This window comes from Moschus berezovskii, chromosome 17 (assembly GCF_049115385.1).
Source record: "Moschus berezovskii isolate FMDL1 chromosome 17, NW_MosBer_1.0, whole genome shotgun sequence".
Classification (NCBI taxonomy): Eukaryota; Metazoa; Chordata; class Mammalia; order Artiodactyla; family Moschidae; genus Moschus; species Moschus berezovskii.
This window is the reverse complement of record NC_142476.1, coordinates 26,386,580-26,402,009: the sequence shown is the minus strand read 5'-3', so window position 1 is coordinate 26,402,009 and position 15,430 is coordinate 26,386,580. Positions and strand designations below refer to the sequence as shown.

General features: G+C 37.9%; 1 protein-coding gene across 2 annotated transcripts in view; it reads right to left on the bottom strand.

Annotated features, from left to right (window-relative positions):
- Positions 1–6,636: 6,636 nt before the first annotated feature.
- The window catches only part of EDEM3 (ER degradation enhancing alpha-mannosidase like protein 3), a 68,873-nt gene continuing 60,079 nt past the window's right edge, over positions 6,637–15,430 (bottom strand). For both annotated transcript variants that reach the window (XM_055419110.2, XM_055419111.2), the window contains exon 20: positions 6,637–8,200. In XM_055419110.2, coding sequence (XP_055275085.1) covers positions 7,797–8,200 — 404 coding nt within the window. In that variant the 3' untranslated portion in view covers positions 6,637–7,796. The remainder of the gene's footprint in view (positions 8,201–15,430) is intronic.

Genomic DNA, 15,430 nt, shown 5'->3' with positions numbered 1-15,430 from the left:
TGCAATTGTGTGGTAGTTTAAGCATTCTTTGGCATTGCCTTTCTTTGAGATTGGAATGAAAACTGACCTTTTCCAGTCTGTGGCCACTGCTGAGTTTTCCAGATTTGCTGGCATATTGAGTGCAGTACTTTCACAGCATCATCTTTTAGGATTTGAAATAGCTCAACTGGAATTCCATCAACTCCACTAGCTTTGTTCATAGTGATGCTTCCTAAGGCCCACATGACTTCACATTCCAGGATGTCTGGCTCTAGGTGAGTGATCACACCATTGTGATTATCTGGGTGGTGAAGATCTTTTTTTATAGCTCTTCTGTGTATTCTTGCCACCTCTTCTTAGTATCTTCTACCTCATTATAGTTTTGATTTTCATTTCTCTAATAATTAGCAATGATGAGCATCTTTTCACATGCCTATCAGTCATCTGTATGTCTTCTTTGGAGGTAGATCTATTTAGGTCTTCTGCCCATTTTTGATTGAGTTGTTTGTTGTTGTTATTGAGTTGTATGAGTTGTTTGTACATTTTGGAAATTGATTCCTTGTAGTTGCTTCATTTGTGAATATTTTCTCCCATTCTGTAAGCTGTCATTTGATTTTGCTGTGGTTTCCTTTGCTGAACAAAACCTTGCATGTTTGATTAGATCTCATTTATGTTTGCTTTTATTTCTATTGCTTTGGGAGATTGACTTAAAATATTGGTATGATTTATGTCAATTTATGCTTTTTCTATATTCTCTTCGAGTTGTATGCTGTCGTGTCTTAAGCCATTTTATTTTGCCTATGGCGTAAGAGCGTGCTCTAACTCCACTGATTTACATATGGCTGTCTCCCTTTCCTTGCACCACTTGCTGGTGGTGTAGTCTTTTCTCCATTGGTCTTCTTGCCTCCTTTGTGGAAGATTAATCGACCATACATGAGTGGTTTATTTCTGGGCTCTTTATTCTGTTCCATTATTCCATATGTCTATTTACCATGCTGTTTTGATTACTGTAGCTTTCTAGTATTGTCTGAAGTCTGGGAGGGATATACTTCCTGCTTTGTTCTGGGTCTTTTACAATTCCGTATAAATTTCAGGACTATTTGTTCTAGTTCTGTGAAAAAAATGCCATGGGTCATTTGATAAGGACTGTATTAAATGTGTAGACTGCTTTGGGTAGTATTGCCATTTTAACAATATTACTATTTTCAATCTGAGAGGATATCTTTCCATTTCTTGAATCATCATTTCCTTTATTAATGTTCTATAGTTCTCAGCATGCCTTTCACCTCCTTTGACCTAGGCTGTTCTTATTTTTTAAATCATAATGTTCATTTTGGAAATGGACCCAAACAGATAAAGTAATAGAAATTGCCTGTAATCCAGAGATAATCATTGTCAATGTTTTGGTTACTTAAAATAGAATTCTTTGTTGATATCCATCACTATCCTCTCACCATAAGTTCTTTCCCTTCATAAGCTTATTATTGTATTTATTAATAGTTTTATTTTCTATCTTCTTTGCTTATGTTTGACTCAGTGTTGCAACCTCCAGGCCCTATAACGCCTGGCACACAGGGGATGCTCAGTAAGTTTTTGTTGAATAAATGAGGTGTTTTCTTTTTTTTTTTAATTATAGAATCTGAGAAGGCAATGGCAAGCCACTCCAGTACTCTTGCCTAGAAAATCCCATGGATGGAGGAGCCTGGTAGGCTGCAGTCCGTGGGGTCGCTAAGGGTCGGACACGACTGAGCGAGTTCACTTCCACTTTTCACTTTCACACATTGGAGAAGGAAATGGCAACCCACTCCAGTGTTCTTGCCTGGAGAATCCCAGGGAGGGGGGAGCCTGATGGGCTTCCGTCTATGGGGTCACACAGAGTCGGACACGACTGAAGTGACTTAGCAGCAGCAGAATGGGGCTGAGGTCATACTTCATATACAGTTCTAGATTTTTATTCACTTAGCATTACATTTCATTATGCTAATTTAAAACCCTTTAGTGATTTCTCATCACCCTTAGAACAAAGTCTAAAATCCTTACTAAATCCTGCAAGCTGTGAGTCTTTGGAAAGACACACAGTCCTCATCTTTGAACACTCAGAATCTGCCATAGCCCAGTTCCAGGCTCTTCTCTCCATTTCCTCCCTTCCTAGATTTGTATTCATGATTTAAAGTGTCAGTCAGCACTGGTGGTGTGATTTCATCCCGTTCCAATAACTACTAACATGTAGGTGCTAAATCAATGAGTTAGTTAGTTCAGTCGCTCAGTCATGTCTGACTCTTTGCGACCCCATGAACCACAGCACGCCAGGCCTCCCTGTCCATCACCAACTCCCGGAGTTCACTCAAACTCATGCCCATCGAGTCGGTGATGCCATCCAGCCATCTCATTCTCTGTCATCCCCTTCTCCCCCTTCCCCCCAATACCTCCCAGCATCAGAGTCTTTTCCAGTGAGTCAACTCTTCGCAGAGTAGTTGGGCTTAATAAGATTTAAAGTTTTGCCAAGTTTGCTCAAAAGAGCAAGAGACGTTAATGGTGGGTAAAGTGGGAAATGAGGCCATGGGGAAGGGTGATGGATTCTGAGAAAGTAGAAGGACCAATGGATTGGAGGTCCTGAAGAATTACCCAAGTGAATGGACAAGACTGAGTTAAAAGTAATGATTGGAGACTGAGATAATAGGGCTTTAAAAATATTTACATATTAATATAATAAGACAATTAAAGCTGGGATTCAGTTGGCACAAGACCTCAGGTAAGACAAGACAGGGGCTGACTAAATAGATCAGTTCTTCTAAAGATAGCAGCTCTCTGGGATTGCCTTGAGAACTCCACCTACTCTACAAGGAGAAAGCTGGATAGGAGAGTGGGGAAAGGGCATTTAGGACATGCTAGCTTGCAGTGTTTGTCAGACTGCCTCTTGACCCAAGATCAATGGCTTTTCCCAGAACTTAGGAGAAGATAAAGTAGGGTTTGCTGTGTAAGCTGTGCCTCCAATTGCTTCAACTCCAACAGTGGGGTGGTGGTGGTGACGGTGGTAGGAGGGGAACAGCCAGGCCCCAGGTTAGGTGTTAGGTTCCTCTGTCTCTGACTAGTCTATTTAAGGACTTCGGTTCTCTCCTTTACTCTTGGAGGAAGAGAGTTTTCAATCTTCTCTATGAAATTCCATCCTACTGTTACATCCAAAGTATTTTTTCAGTATCACCTGTAGCTACTATGTCTCAAGACAGCACCACTTCTTAGACAGCTGGGGCTGAAATAAGGGTAGAAATGCTCTAACACACCATAGGACTTCTAAACTGTTTCTCCCACAGTCATCTGGGATGATGAGTCCATTCTTTTACAAATTCATAAGCTCTGGAAATAAACCAAGGCTCCCATTCTATGAACCAGGCACCTAAGCATAAGATGCTTAGAACTTGTTCAATTTTCAGTTTGCTTATCTTTAAAGAAAGTGATTATTAATATCAACAGATAATAGTGATATTATCAGATCTTTCAAGGTATCTTGTGTTCAGAAACCCTAGAACAGTAAGGATGAAAAGCATAGTATCATCATATCTGAAAGTGGTTGTTAAACAGATGGTCTCAATGGAATTAACAGGAGAGGTCAGTATTACTTTTGATGACAATATTAAAAGGACAACTGATTTTATTAAATATTAGGAAACTCAAAACATATGGGCTTCCCTGGTGGCTCATTGTTAAAGAACCCTCCTGCTAATGCAGGAGATGCCAGTTCAACCCCTGAATCAGGAAGATCTCCTACAGAAGGAAATGGCAATCCACTCCAATATTCATGCCTGGGAAATTCCTTAGACAGAGGAGCCTGGTAGACTACAGTCCATGGCGTCTCAAAAGAGTCAGACACGACTTAGTGACAAAACAACCACAACAACAAAACTCAAAACACACATGCTACCAATACTGACACTGTAAATTAAAAACTCTAGCTCTACCCTGAGGATACTAATTGAGGTGTCGAACTGTTCAATGTATGTTTGCATGTCTATATTCTAAGCCATCCCCCAAATCTACTCTTCTAGGGTAAAATGAAAGGGAAGACAGTGGTGAAAAAAAATTTAGATATCAAAGTATAAAGATATGCAAAGTATGCTAAAAATTAAAATTAAAACTAGACCAGGATATTTACATATTTTATTAAATCTTTACAATCAGTAATTATAATCAAATACACAACTATATACAAGGATTATATACATTTTGCCCAGACTTTTACATCACAGTACATAGTTTCCCTTAGAAATATTGTATACATTTATCACCAAACAATAAAATCCAACAACAGTAGTGTTACAGCACCTGTTAGTACAGACATCTTTTTCATAAATTACATCATAAGAAAATATACGGCTGTAAATTGGGCTTTTAAAAATGTCTTTTATAAAATCTGAACATACAATATTTCATTCACAGAATGTTTTTTTTTCTATGTTCTGACTGAAGCCTTGTGCATAAAACGACCAGTTGGAATATTTACTAAATGCCCCCTCCTCTAAATTGATAAGTACTATTGGAATTATGGATGCTGAGCTTTATGATGAATTTGGCATGGGGTTTGGTGAGGGAACAAATGCTGGTTTTACTACTGAAAGGGCCATGTGATGGTAATTTAAAATAAAAATCTCAAGAGTATATTAGAGAAGTTAAAATCACAGAGTGCACAGTTTTTCATTTTACTCTCTAAACACTGTGAAGAGAAAGGGAAAAGTATAATGTTAAAAAAATTTGTTCTGGAACAACGGTATTCTTGTTGGAAGTCTATTAAAAGTTAAAAAGAAAAAAGAAAACCTACCCAACAAAATATCCCATCCCAAACATACCTAGTAAATTACAATTCTTTCACACCTACAACTTTATGAGAAAAGCACTGCAAATTAGGGTATATCATTTTAATGGACTTTCCTAAGCAGAAAAAACTAGAACTATTTTTAGTAGGTAAACAAGTGAAGTTTTAAAACTTGAAAATACCTGAATTAAACACTTTCTCTAATATCTAACTTTTAACTTTCATATAAAATCCATACTTGATTCCAGGTTTGTAAACACTGTATAAATCCTTCTTAGTCAATCAGTTTTATGGCTGTGGTGATCACTTCAGCTCTGTCTCTATGCAGCCAACAGCTAACTGAGGTAGACCAGATGTTTCTAAAATTCAGGGTCACACAGAAACCCCTGAATCTTTAGGAAGTAAATAAAATGCTATAAAAGGTACTTAAAAAACAAAACGTTAAAAAAAATGCCTAATGCTGTTGAAACTTTTCAATGAACTCAACAACAACTCCGTGGCAGTATGTCAATTAACAGTGGAGAGTCGGTGCAGTGTTGGAGTTTGAAGCTGAACACTGTACCTTCTTTTCTCAGCTAGGGGAAAAATAAAGTATAATTCCTTCTGCTATTAATTTTATAGTGTGTTAATTTTATAGTTAAATTTTCTTTTTTTTTATGGATTCATTTTTCTAAACAAGCTGGTGGTTTAGTCACTAAGTTGTGTTCGACTCTTGTGACCCCATGGACTGTAGCCTGCCAGGCTCCTCTGTCCACTGGATTCTCCAGGCAAGAATACTGGAGTGGGTTGCCATTTCCTTCTCCAACAAGTTGCTTCTAGACCTCAATGAATGGCAACAACTCCCCCTAATGGCCAAAGAAAGGGTAAGTGGCAGTAAGTGGCTTTTCTGTGTATGCCACAAGATTTCTGCTGGAAATAAAATTATGTTGTTTTGATAAATTAGAAACGCTAGATTTAGACAACAATGGCTTTGAGCTACAAAAATACCAAATCAACGTATATAAGGCTTCTGTAATCCAAGTCTTAAAGGAACATCTGCTCCTTTTCTCCAAGCCCCAGTCCTATAAATCAAGGCAAGTCAAGTAATTACGCTTCAGCTATTTTGGCAGTTTTGCAATCAAAATGAACAAAGCACTATGTCTATCCTTCCATATACTGTATGTATTATAGTTCTATCTTCTTACACCAAATTTCACATGCAGAGAGACTAAAAATATCCATTTTGGTGTCAGGTTTAATTAAGGGCCAATAAAAGTATACGTGAATACTTGTATACTACTTTTTCCCCCCCCTCAAAGTGAATTCTCTATTAGATTTATTACTCACTGACCCAATTAACTTTAGCTGGAATTTTTGAAAGCAGCTATTTATCCCCTTATAAAAGAATATGTTTACCTGGGATCTAAGACATACTGTACATGAATATACATAACTACAATACAGCACTGCTGTTCTTTTAACAGCTCCATATACAGTTTAAGTTCATCAGTACCTCCAAAACTGTGTTTTAAGAAAAAAAAAGTTATTATATAATGACATGGTAAAGAAAAAGAAAATTAAGTCTCAAATATTCCTTTAGAACTGATTCACGTATGCTTAAAAAAATAAATAGAGTAAAGCCATGATTTCAATTACAGGGTTGTTTACAGATATCAACAAAAAAGTTTTAAAAACTTATATGTGGCCAGCACCAGATTGCCACACACACACACACATACACACACATCAAAAAAAAAAAATTAAAAAATATGGGAAAAGGTTCCATTAAACTATATGGCTATATGTTAGTTGCTACTGTGTTTTTTACACAGGTTACCATAGACTAATTTTCAAGTCCATATTGGACTCATTAAAAAAAAAATAAACTTAAAAACCATAATTCAACAGAAAATGTGACAGATTCCTTAGGTGCAACTTTAGCAACTATAGTTTCAAAGGAGGAAAAAATAGTAGTTACTCCAGAATTTTTAGATTACTACCACAGTTTTATCATGGCTCTCTAAGACAGAAAAATGGAACAAAATGTATTCAGCTATTGGCAACACAGGTCTTGTGGCTCAAAATGCATACTACACATGGGATGGAGTAAGGCTGATGGCTAGAGGTAATCACCTCCAAAGAAATGAACTGGAAAAGATTTATAATTTACCCTACAAAGATATAACCTTAAGTTCCATTTCAGAGTAGTCACAGCTTTCCCTATGGAAGGCCCAATGGCAAGTTCATATTGCAACATTATAGTTTCTCCCTTGCTCCATTTTTCAAGAGTATTAAGTAACCAATTTCCACATTATATGACCTTTTTACCTGGTCCCAATGATTAGTCTTTATGCAAAGAACTCACTGAGAAAGTACACTGGCTTCACCTTTGGTTTAAATGAAAAGGACACCGTTAAGAGGGAAAAAAATCAAGTCATCTTGATCATGTTACACAATGAAGCAAGTGAAAATGATGAGCAAAGGCGGTTTTCACCATGAATGCATTTGCTTCACAACCACGTAGGTCACTTTGAGTGTTTCTGTGAAGGCAGCATAACCAGAATGCCCACAAAACTCCTATGCGTTTTCCCCAAAGAACCTCTAACCCCCAAACCAAGAAAACCGAGAGCTTCCTTTAATTAGAAAGCGGTACAAATCTGTATTCCCCACCTCACAGTTAACTGGATATGTTTCTTAGCTACTATCCAGAGACTGCAGAAATCTGGTTCCAAGGAATGCCCAGTAATCTTTTCCTGGCCCAAGGTGTGCAGCAGGATGGTACAATCCTGTCACCTGGGGGGCGGGGGAGGACTGTGAGTTTGCATTTTTGATGGGACAGTTTTAAACAAGGTCGGTTCTAACACAGCATGTTCCAGATTCCTATGATAACTAACTCTCCCAGTCAGAACGTGGTTGCTCATCACCATACTTAAAGCCTCCCATGAAGAGAGCCTGCTTAGTATCAGGGTGTCTATTAACCACAGTTTACCTTTTCTTTTGAAATACCTACCACCAGGTAGACTTTCGTGAGTCAGAGCTCATCCTTATCCATCATTTCAAATGCTTCTATGTCTTCATTCCAGTCTGCTAATATGGAGTCTATAGGCTGGACCTTTTTACCCCAGCTAACATTAGGATTGGAATCCTCCTCAGTTTCTGACTGTTCTTGAAGTTGGTTATCTAAATCTGTACATTCACCATCAAGACTTGTAGTCTCGTGGTTTTCCGTGGGGTTAGAATCCTGTTCAGAAGAAGAAACGCTTGCAGCACTGTCTGTATCTACTGGAGATAAAGATTCTGGCTGAGAGTTCACAGAACTTTCCTCAGGAGACTCTTGATCAACCAGATCAATCTCCTGAGACCTTGATGAAACCTGTTCAGCACTCTGAGAGTCATTTTCGGAGGATGGTTGTTCTTCATTTTCCATCTCAGGATCTGCACATGAAAGAAACAAACTTCATGCTACTTTCCTCCTCAAAACATGTACTATGATATTCTCAAAACCATACTGGTTTTACTATTAAAGCAAAAAACTGAGAGTTAAAAGAAAACCATGTTAATGCAGGATGACTCTAATAAAGATTGCCGTCAATGGGTGTCAATAAATGCCAAGAAATACACTAAACAATAATACTATTAAAATGCATTTATATTTATATGTCTCAAATTTATTAAACATCTAAATTCAGGAAAGCCTACACATGAGAACATATTAAACCAAACAAAATTTAAACAGTGCATGCCACTGCTGTAATTTTAATATTCTTTGAAAAGTGAAATTCCCACTCAGTAAACCATGAAAATGCAGATAATACAAAATTAAATGATTCAGGGATATCAATGTGATTGGTTAAATATTTTCATAAATACAAAAACAGATTATTTACAAAACTTCATTATTGGAAGTCTATGAATTATAAGATATAATCATAAAATCCACTGGAAGGTGGAAAAGCAGGCTAAACCTCTGGTAATGAATATACAGTAAAACCACTAGAGGCATTTTATTTAGGGTTCCTACGAGAAAGTGCTTAGGTAGCAGCATCTATAATCACAGGCTGCACAATTCTCAGACTCTGCAGTCAGTTGGTAAAGATCTCCTGAGCGTCTTACTGTATGGCAGGGACCGTGCAAGGTGTTAGGGATAAAACTAGGTGAAAACAAGCACCTAACCTGCCCTTCTCAATCTTAAAGTCCAGCTGAGGAAAATGTTTACGAATCAACACAAATAAACAGAAAACTCTGTGATGTATGCTATGGTATTAGGAAAGAATAGTGAGATTTGAGGACTTCAGAATGTGACTCTTGAACTGAGATTTCAAAGATATGCAGAATTAGTCAGAGAAGAAAGAGAAGATGAACTTATCATAAAACCAGAAAAGTGGAAGGCAGTAAAGGCACAGAGGGAGGGGCAGCAGGATACGGATGCGCACACCTGGCCAGGCAGCATTACCTGACACGGTGCTCCAGACAGTCTGTGCTGGGGGTGTGTCGGGGGAAGGTGGGCAAGGGGGAGGTGTTCCCACACGTTCTCTCAGCCGCGGAAAAGGTACCTTTTAATTTGACATTTAGGGAAACTAAAGAACAGAAAGCAGTCTGGCAGCTTGGAGCTCATTTATGCTAGGCCACCCGAAGTTCGAGCAAAAACAAAAAGAACCTTCGTTTCTAGACTGTATTAACCTAGTTTAAAACAGGAAAAGGTGTGGGGCTATTTTATATAGTAATAAAGACTGTGCTTTTGATAAAGAATCACTCTAGGGTTATATGTTACATAATATTATTTTGGAAACCTAGCTAAGGGTAAGGAGACAGAATGGGGTAGGCTCCAATTGAGATGTGGAGCAGAAGGACAGGGAACTCCCCTCCTCCCACAAATAACAGGAAAGATACATCTACAAACAGAACAAATCTCACAGAACACCTACTGAACACAAGCAGGAGACCTCAAACACCTGACAAGAAAAATGTCTAAGTCATCAGGTAGGATGAAGAAGAAAAAAAAAAAAGGGGGATGGAGGGATGGGACGTGCACCCCGGGAGGGAGCTAAAAAGAGGAGAGGTTCCCGCATCCTGGGAAGCCCCCTCCGATCCGCGGGGACAGAAAAGGAGGTTCAGGGGTCAGAGGAGAGCACAACCCCCATCTGTGGCAGGCAGAAGAGACCCCTGCACAGGCTGGAGTCTGTGCGCCCCGGCCGGAGACATGTGTCCGCTGGCACCGCAGGGCCGGAAACTCAAGGTTGAGCGTGCAGGCAGAAGGAAGAGGACTGCTGCTGGCTGTGTGCACGAGGCCCGGAGGGGCTGGACTGTGGTACGGCCGCAACCGGGGGTGTCTGCAGAAGCACCCGGGCCACCAGAGAAGTCAAGCACCATTGCTAAGTGGCACACAAAGGGAGCCCCTTTCTCCACTGCCAGCCTCTACCTATGCAGGCTCCAGGACAGTACACCTTAGTCACTGCCTCAGTGGCTTAACAAATGCAAATCAGTATACACAGGATGGAAAAACAACAAGGTCCTACTGTATAACACAGGGAACTATATTCAATACGCTGTGATAAACCATAATTCAAAAAGATACATGCACCCCAATGTTTACTGCAGCACTGTTTACAAGAGCCAGGACATGGAGGCAACCCAGACGTGCACCGACAGAGGAACGGATAAAGAAGACGTGGTACGTGTGTACAATGGAATATTACTCAGCCATAAAAAGAAGGAAACAATGCCACTTGCAGCAGCAAGGGTGGACCCAGAGATTATCATACTAAGTGAAGTCTGAACGAGACAAGTACCATATGATATCACTTATATGTGGAATTTGAAGTATGACACAAATCAACATATCTACAAAACAGAAACAGACTCACAGAGAGCAGACTTATGGTTGCCAAGGGAGAAGAAAGGTGATGGAGGGAAGGATTGGGAGTTTGGGATTAACATATCCAAATAGTGTATAAACAGGGTGGATAAACAACAAGGTCCTACTGTTTAACACAGGGAACTATATTCAATATGCTGTGATTAACCATAATGGAAAGGAACATAACTGAATCACTTTGCTGTACAACAGACATTTACACAACACTGTACATCAACTGTACTTCAATTTTAAAAAGAATAGTGTAAATATAGAAAAAGGAAAGATCAAATTGTCTGTATTTTCAGATTCTGTTTTACACTTAAACTCAAAGCAACTCAATTTTTTACAACACTATCAAGATGATAAAAGAATTTGATACAGGGTAAAAATAAGGTAAGTAGGCAAATACAAATAACCCCTCTGTAGTAGCAGTAACTGGTTAGAAATAAACTGACTTTTTTTATAATTAAAAACAGAATCTACAAGACGTAGAATTAAATTTATTATGAAATCTAATTGCTTAATATTATAAAATCTCAATGAAAAAATAAGATCTGATTCAATTTACAGGTAAGTGCCTGTTTGAACCTGGATGGAAGGTCAATATTTAACAAAACTTTCCTGTTTATATGTAACACATGCAGTTATACAATCCCAAAATGAATCCCAATTCTACTCCTTTACTTTTTGGACTGGGATAGGATTATTTTTAAATTCCCATGGAAGAATGTACATCACAGAGAAGTCAAGAAATTCTGAAAAGAATTAGTGAGAGAGAAGCTGCCTTAAGAGATATTAAAATGTATTCAAAATAGCAAACTATAAAAATGACAGTTGCAGAAGTACAAAAAGGAAGAAAGAATCTACCACACCACTACAAACCTTCATTCTAAGGGGCCTGTTGTCACCGTATGGAGTATCGTAGTACTAACGACTGCATCATTAAATTCAGGGATGGTGAATCAGACTTGCGGAAGCAAAAAAGAATGAAGAAAATCTCAAGATACAAAAAAAAAAGAAAGAAAAGAAAAAAGTTTTAACAATGAAAGGACAAAGAAACTTGGCAAAGACTTCAAGACTGGATGTCCTACAATCATCCATTCACCCGTGCAACCAGCATTTACTGACAGCAAGAAATACAGAGCTGAGACACAGGTAAAGAAGTATGATGTAATACAAATGTCAAAAGTACAACTATATTAAGCAGATGTTGGGACTTTCCCTGGTGGCCCAGTGGTTAAGAATCTACTTGCCAATGCAGGGGACACAGATTCAATCCCTGGTCTAGGAAGATCTAGCAACTAAGCCTGTGTGCCACAACCACTAAGTCTCTGCTCCTAACTCTGTGCTCTGTGACAAGAGAAGCCACGACACTGAGAAGCCCGTGGCACCACAAGTAGAGAGTAGACCCTATCTGTCATAACTAGGGAGTGCCTGCGCACAGCAACAAAGACCCAGCACAGCCGAAACTAAACGAATACAAATTTTAAAGAAGATGTCCATACATTTTATCTATGAGAATAAGAAAAATTCATAGAGAATATAGCACTAAACTTGGATTTTAGAAGGACGAAATGTTTTTAAAGAGGAAAAGGTTTTGGGAGTGGAATCGTGATTTACAAGGCACTTGTGGAAAGAGGGAAGACATGCAAATGCAAAGGTGCAAGAGAAAACGTGGTGACTGAGGAAGGCAGGCTGGAGTCATTGAGTGTTAATTCTACTAACGTTTCAGCTGCCCCTTTCCAAGCAAAGACGCCATCTATTTATATGCTAGATTCACCTCCTCAGAACCAAATCCTTTCCAATAGAAATCTAAGTTCTACAAATCAACTGAAGGACAGATTCACCCCAATCAAATTCAGTGAAGGATAATCTTAGGAAAAGGAACACTGCCACATTTAAATCTTAGGCAGTTCAAACCACTGGACCTTTCTTTTATTTCCCCTGTTCTGCCTGCCTCTTCACCAGACAGACACAAATATAAAAGTAGTTCTGAATCTGTGTGTCCACACAGCTCTTAAGGCACTGGAAGCCCACACTATAAACTACAAAATGACAATGTATTCAAACTTTTAAATGCTGATTTTTTTTTTCCCTCTTGAGAAATACTACTGAGAAAAGTCAACTGAATCTTAATTGTAAATTGTTTCAATCTGAATCTTAAGGTAACAGTGTCTTTTGTTTGCGGGCACAGGGTGGAAATTATTATTCAGCACCTTTATAAATTCTAGAAATTCTGGAACCGGACACATGACAGACACAATATTAACACTTCTGCGGATAACTTAACTTTTAGAAGTGTGACTGGTTTAACTTGAGAAAGCAGCATTTCTACTTAATAAATTACTAATGGTTTATACTGAAGAAGAATGTATAATAATTATCTGGACATTTTTGCTAGGATATAGGACTGTTGCAGATACTTCTCTTATCAATGGCTGGGATTTATCAGAATTAGAAGGTGGGAGTGGGGGCTTCTCTGTATTGATATGTGGGAAGATTGGCTCCATCAAAACTGACTTTTTAAGGGAAATATGTATCTGTGGAATGAGATCTTTAGAGAAAACAATCTGGAGGACATTTTAAATCATTCAGATTTTATGGCTGCTATTATTTGGTGTACTTATAGAATCCTACTAGTATCCTTGTGTGTGTTGTGTGCTAAGTTGCTTCAGTCATGTCTGAGTACCCTTGATGGCACAATAAGGCCAGATACAGAGCTGGGAGATTTTTTTTTTTTTTTAAAGGAGGGGTACCTTCATGGCCTTGTTCAGTGTTTCTCAAAGTATAGCTGAGTGCAGTTAACTGGAATGCTTGTTTAAAATTTCAGATTCTGATCCCCTGCTTTCAGAGAGTCTGATTCAATAATCTGGAGTAGGCCTCAGGAATCTACACTTCTAACTACTACATCAGCTAATTCTGAAGCAGAAGAGAAACACTGATGCATGCAGCAACAGCACAGATTAACAGTACCCACTACAGATGGTAACTTAGAATATTTTCCTAAGTAAATAAAGCAGTTGATTTAATAAAACTATTATCACTGACTTTTGTTACACTGATAAATATTAACAATTATACTATAACTCATTGCTGACAGTTAATAATGCCCTACAGTTCTTCAAAAATCTATACAAAAAGGGGAATTTTTCAAGGCTTTTTGTCAAAATATCACACTATAACAGAATCGTAGTCAAAAAATGGACAGACTATCAAAATTTTGAAAAATATATAATTTAAATAAAGCCCTTTTATCGCAAGGTCTTTAAGGGAATACTGTTATGCTGTTCTGACTTTTTTTTTTAATAGTATAACTGATCTCTTTTCATATCCTTTCTCTAGTATAGGAAGCACATGCTGTACCACAATCTCACAGTCCTAACCCTCACACATTTCCTACAGATATATGGGTTTTAAAAACAAGCAGATACTTTAAATAGTTTATACTGCACTCCAATAAAAAGTGATCAAAAGTAACATGCTATACAACAATGTCTTCATTAGAGTAACTCTTGCATGGATATGGACTAGTGAATTCACCTATTATTTAATTTATAGAATTTGTTAGACAGGATCAATAAAGAATCATCATTATGGGACAGCTGACTAGACATGAAAATAATCTAATTGCTTTAAATGATGTATTATCATGGTAGCCACTGAAACAATATATATATGCACACGCATGTGTACACATGCATATTCATATATATAAGGCTTATTAAAGATACTTACTACTATTAATAATGTAGCTTGGAATCATTTTACCTTTTAATATTGCTGCTGAAATTCCAATGGTAGCACAAAATAGGGGGGAAAAAAGCAAAGGCATTAAAGAGTTACATGAAATAATAACTTGCCTGTGTTTGATATGCCAAAATGCATATAAAGATGTAAGTGAAAAAAGGGCTCAGGAAGAAAAGAAAAAAAAAACAGGCAAATAGGAGGATTTAAGAAGATTAGGAATCCTTTCTATTCTGTTCTATTTATACATCCTTAAGTACATACACCCTACTCACTCCATACTGCTTAAATAGTTAACAACTGAATGAACCTCAAAGAAGAAAAAAGCAATACAAGAAGACAACACAAAACACTGGTTTGGCTAGCACTAGATTATTGCTAAATTTTGTTTTTAATTGTTCCACTTGGAGGTTATACTGAATCGAGTAAGTTTCCTACATATCTGCCAAACAAATATCCCAAACATCAACAACCGTGTACAAACTGCACAACTTTATCTGTTGAAGGCAAGGCAGGAGGCCTAGTGCTCTCTCTATAGGAGTCTCCAGTGGCTAAGAAAACAGCTATTAAAGGCAGGATTACAGACTACGTCTAATGGTTCACTTTCCCTCATTTGCCCTCTACCCCTAGACGTGAAATTGTAAAAGAATATTAGTGAGACCTTGCATTTATACAATAATTTGGGTTTCAAAGAGCTTTTAATTTACTAACAAAAATTTTGGCCCAGAGAGGGATATATATACACTCTCATGAATTAAGGCATGCTATCTTGTTCTTTAGGCACTAGCCAGTCACGTGTAACTCTTGTAACTTTTAAGTATCTATGTGATAAAATTAGATCTCAGTGAAGAAAAGCTGCCAGATTTCTACCACCTTCACCAAGACACTGGTTATTTGATTACAGGTGGCCTGGTGAAACCCAATTACTATTATATCACATATAATACCGTTCTATATAATCTCTTTTTACTTCTTATTGTAAAAAAAACCCAGGGGATATAGCATCTGTGAAACTGAATGGTGAGTCTCTGTGGAGGTTAAAAATGACTCTTAATGTAATCTCT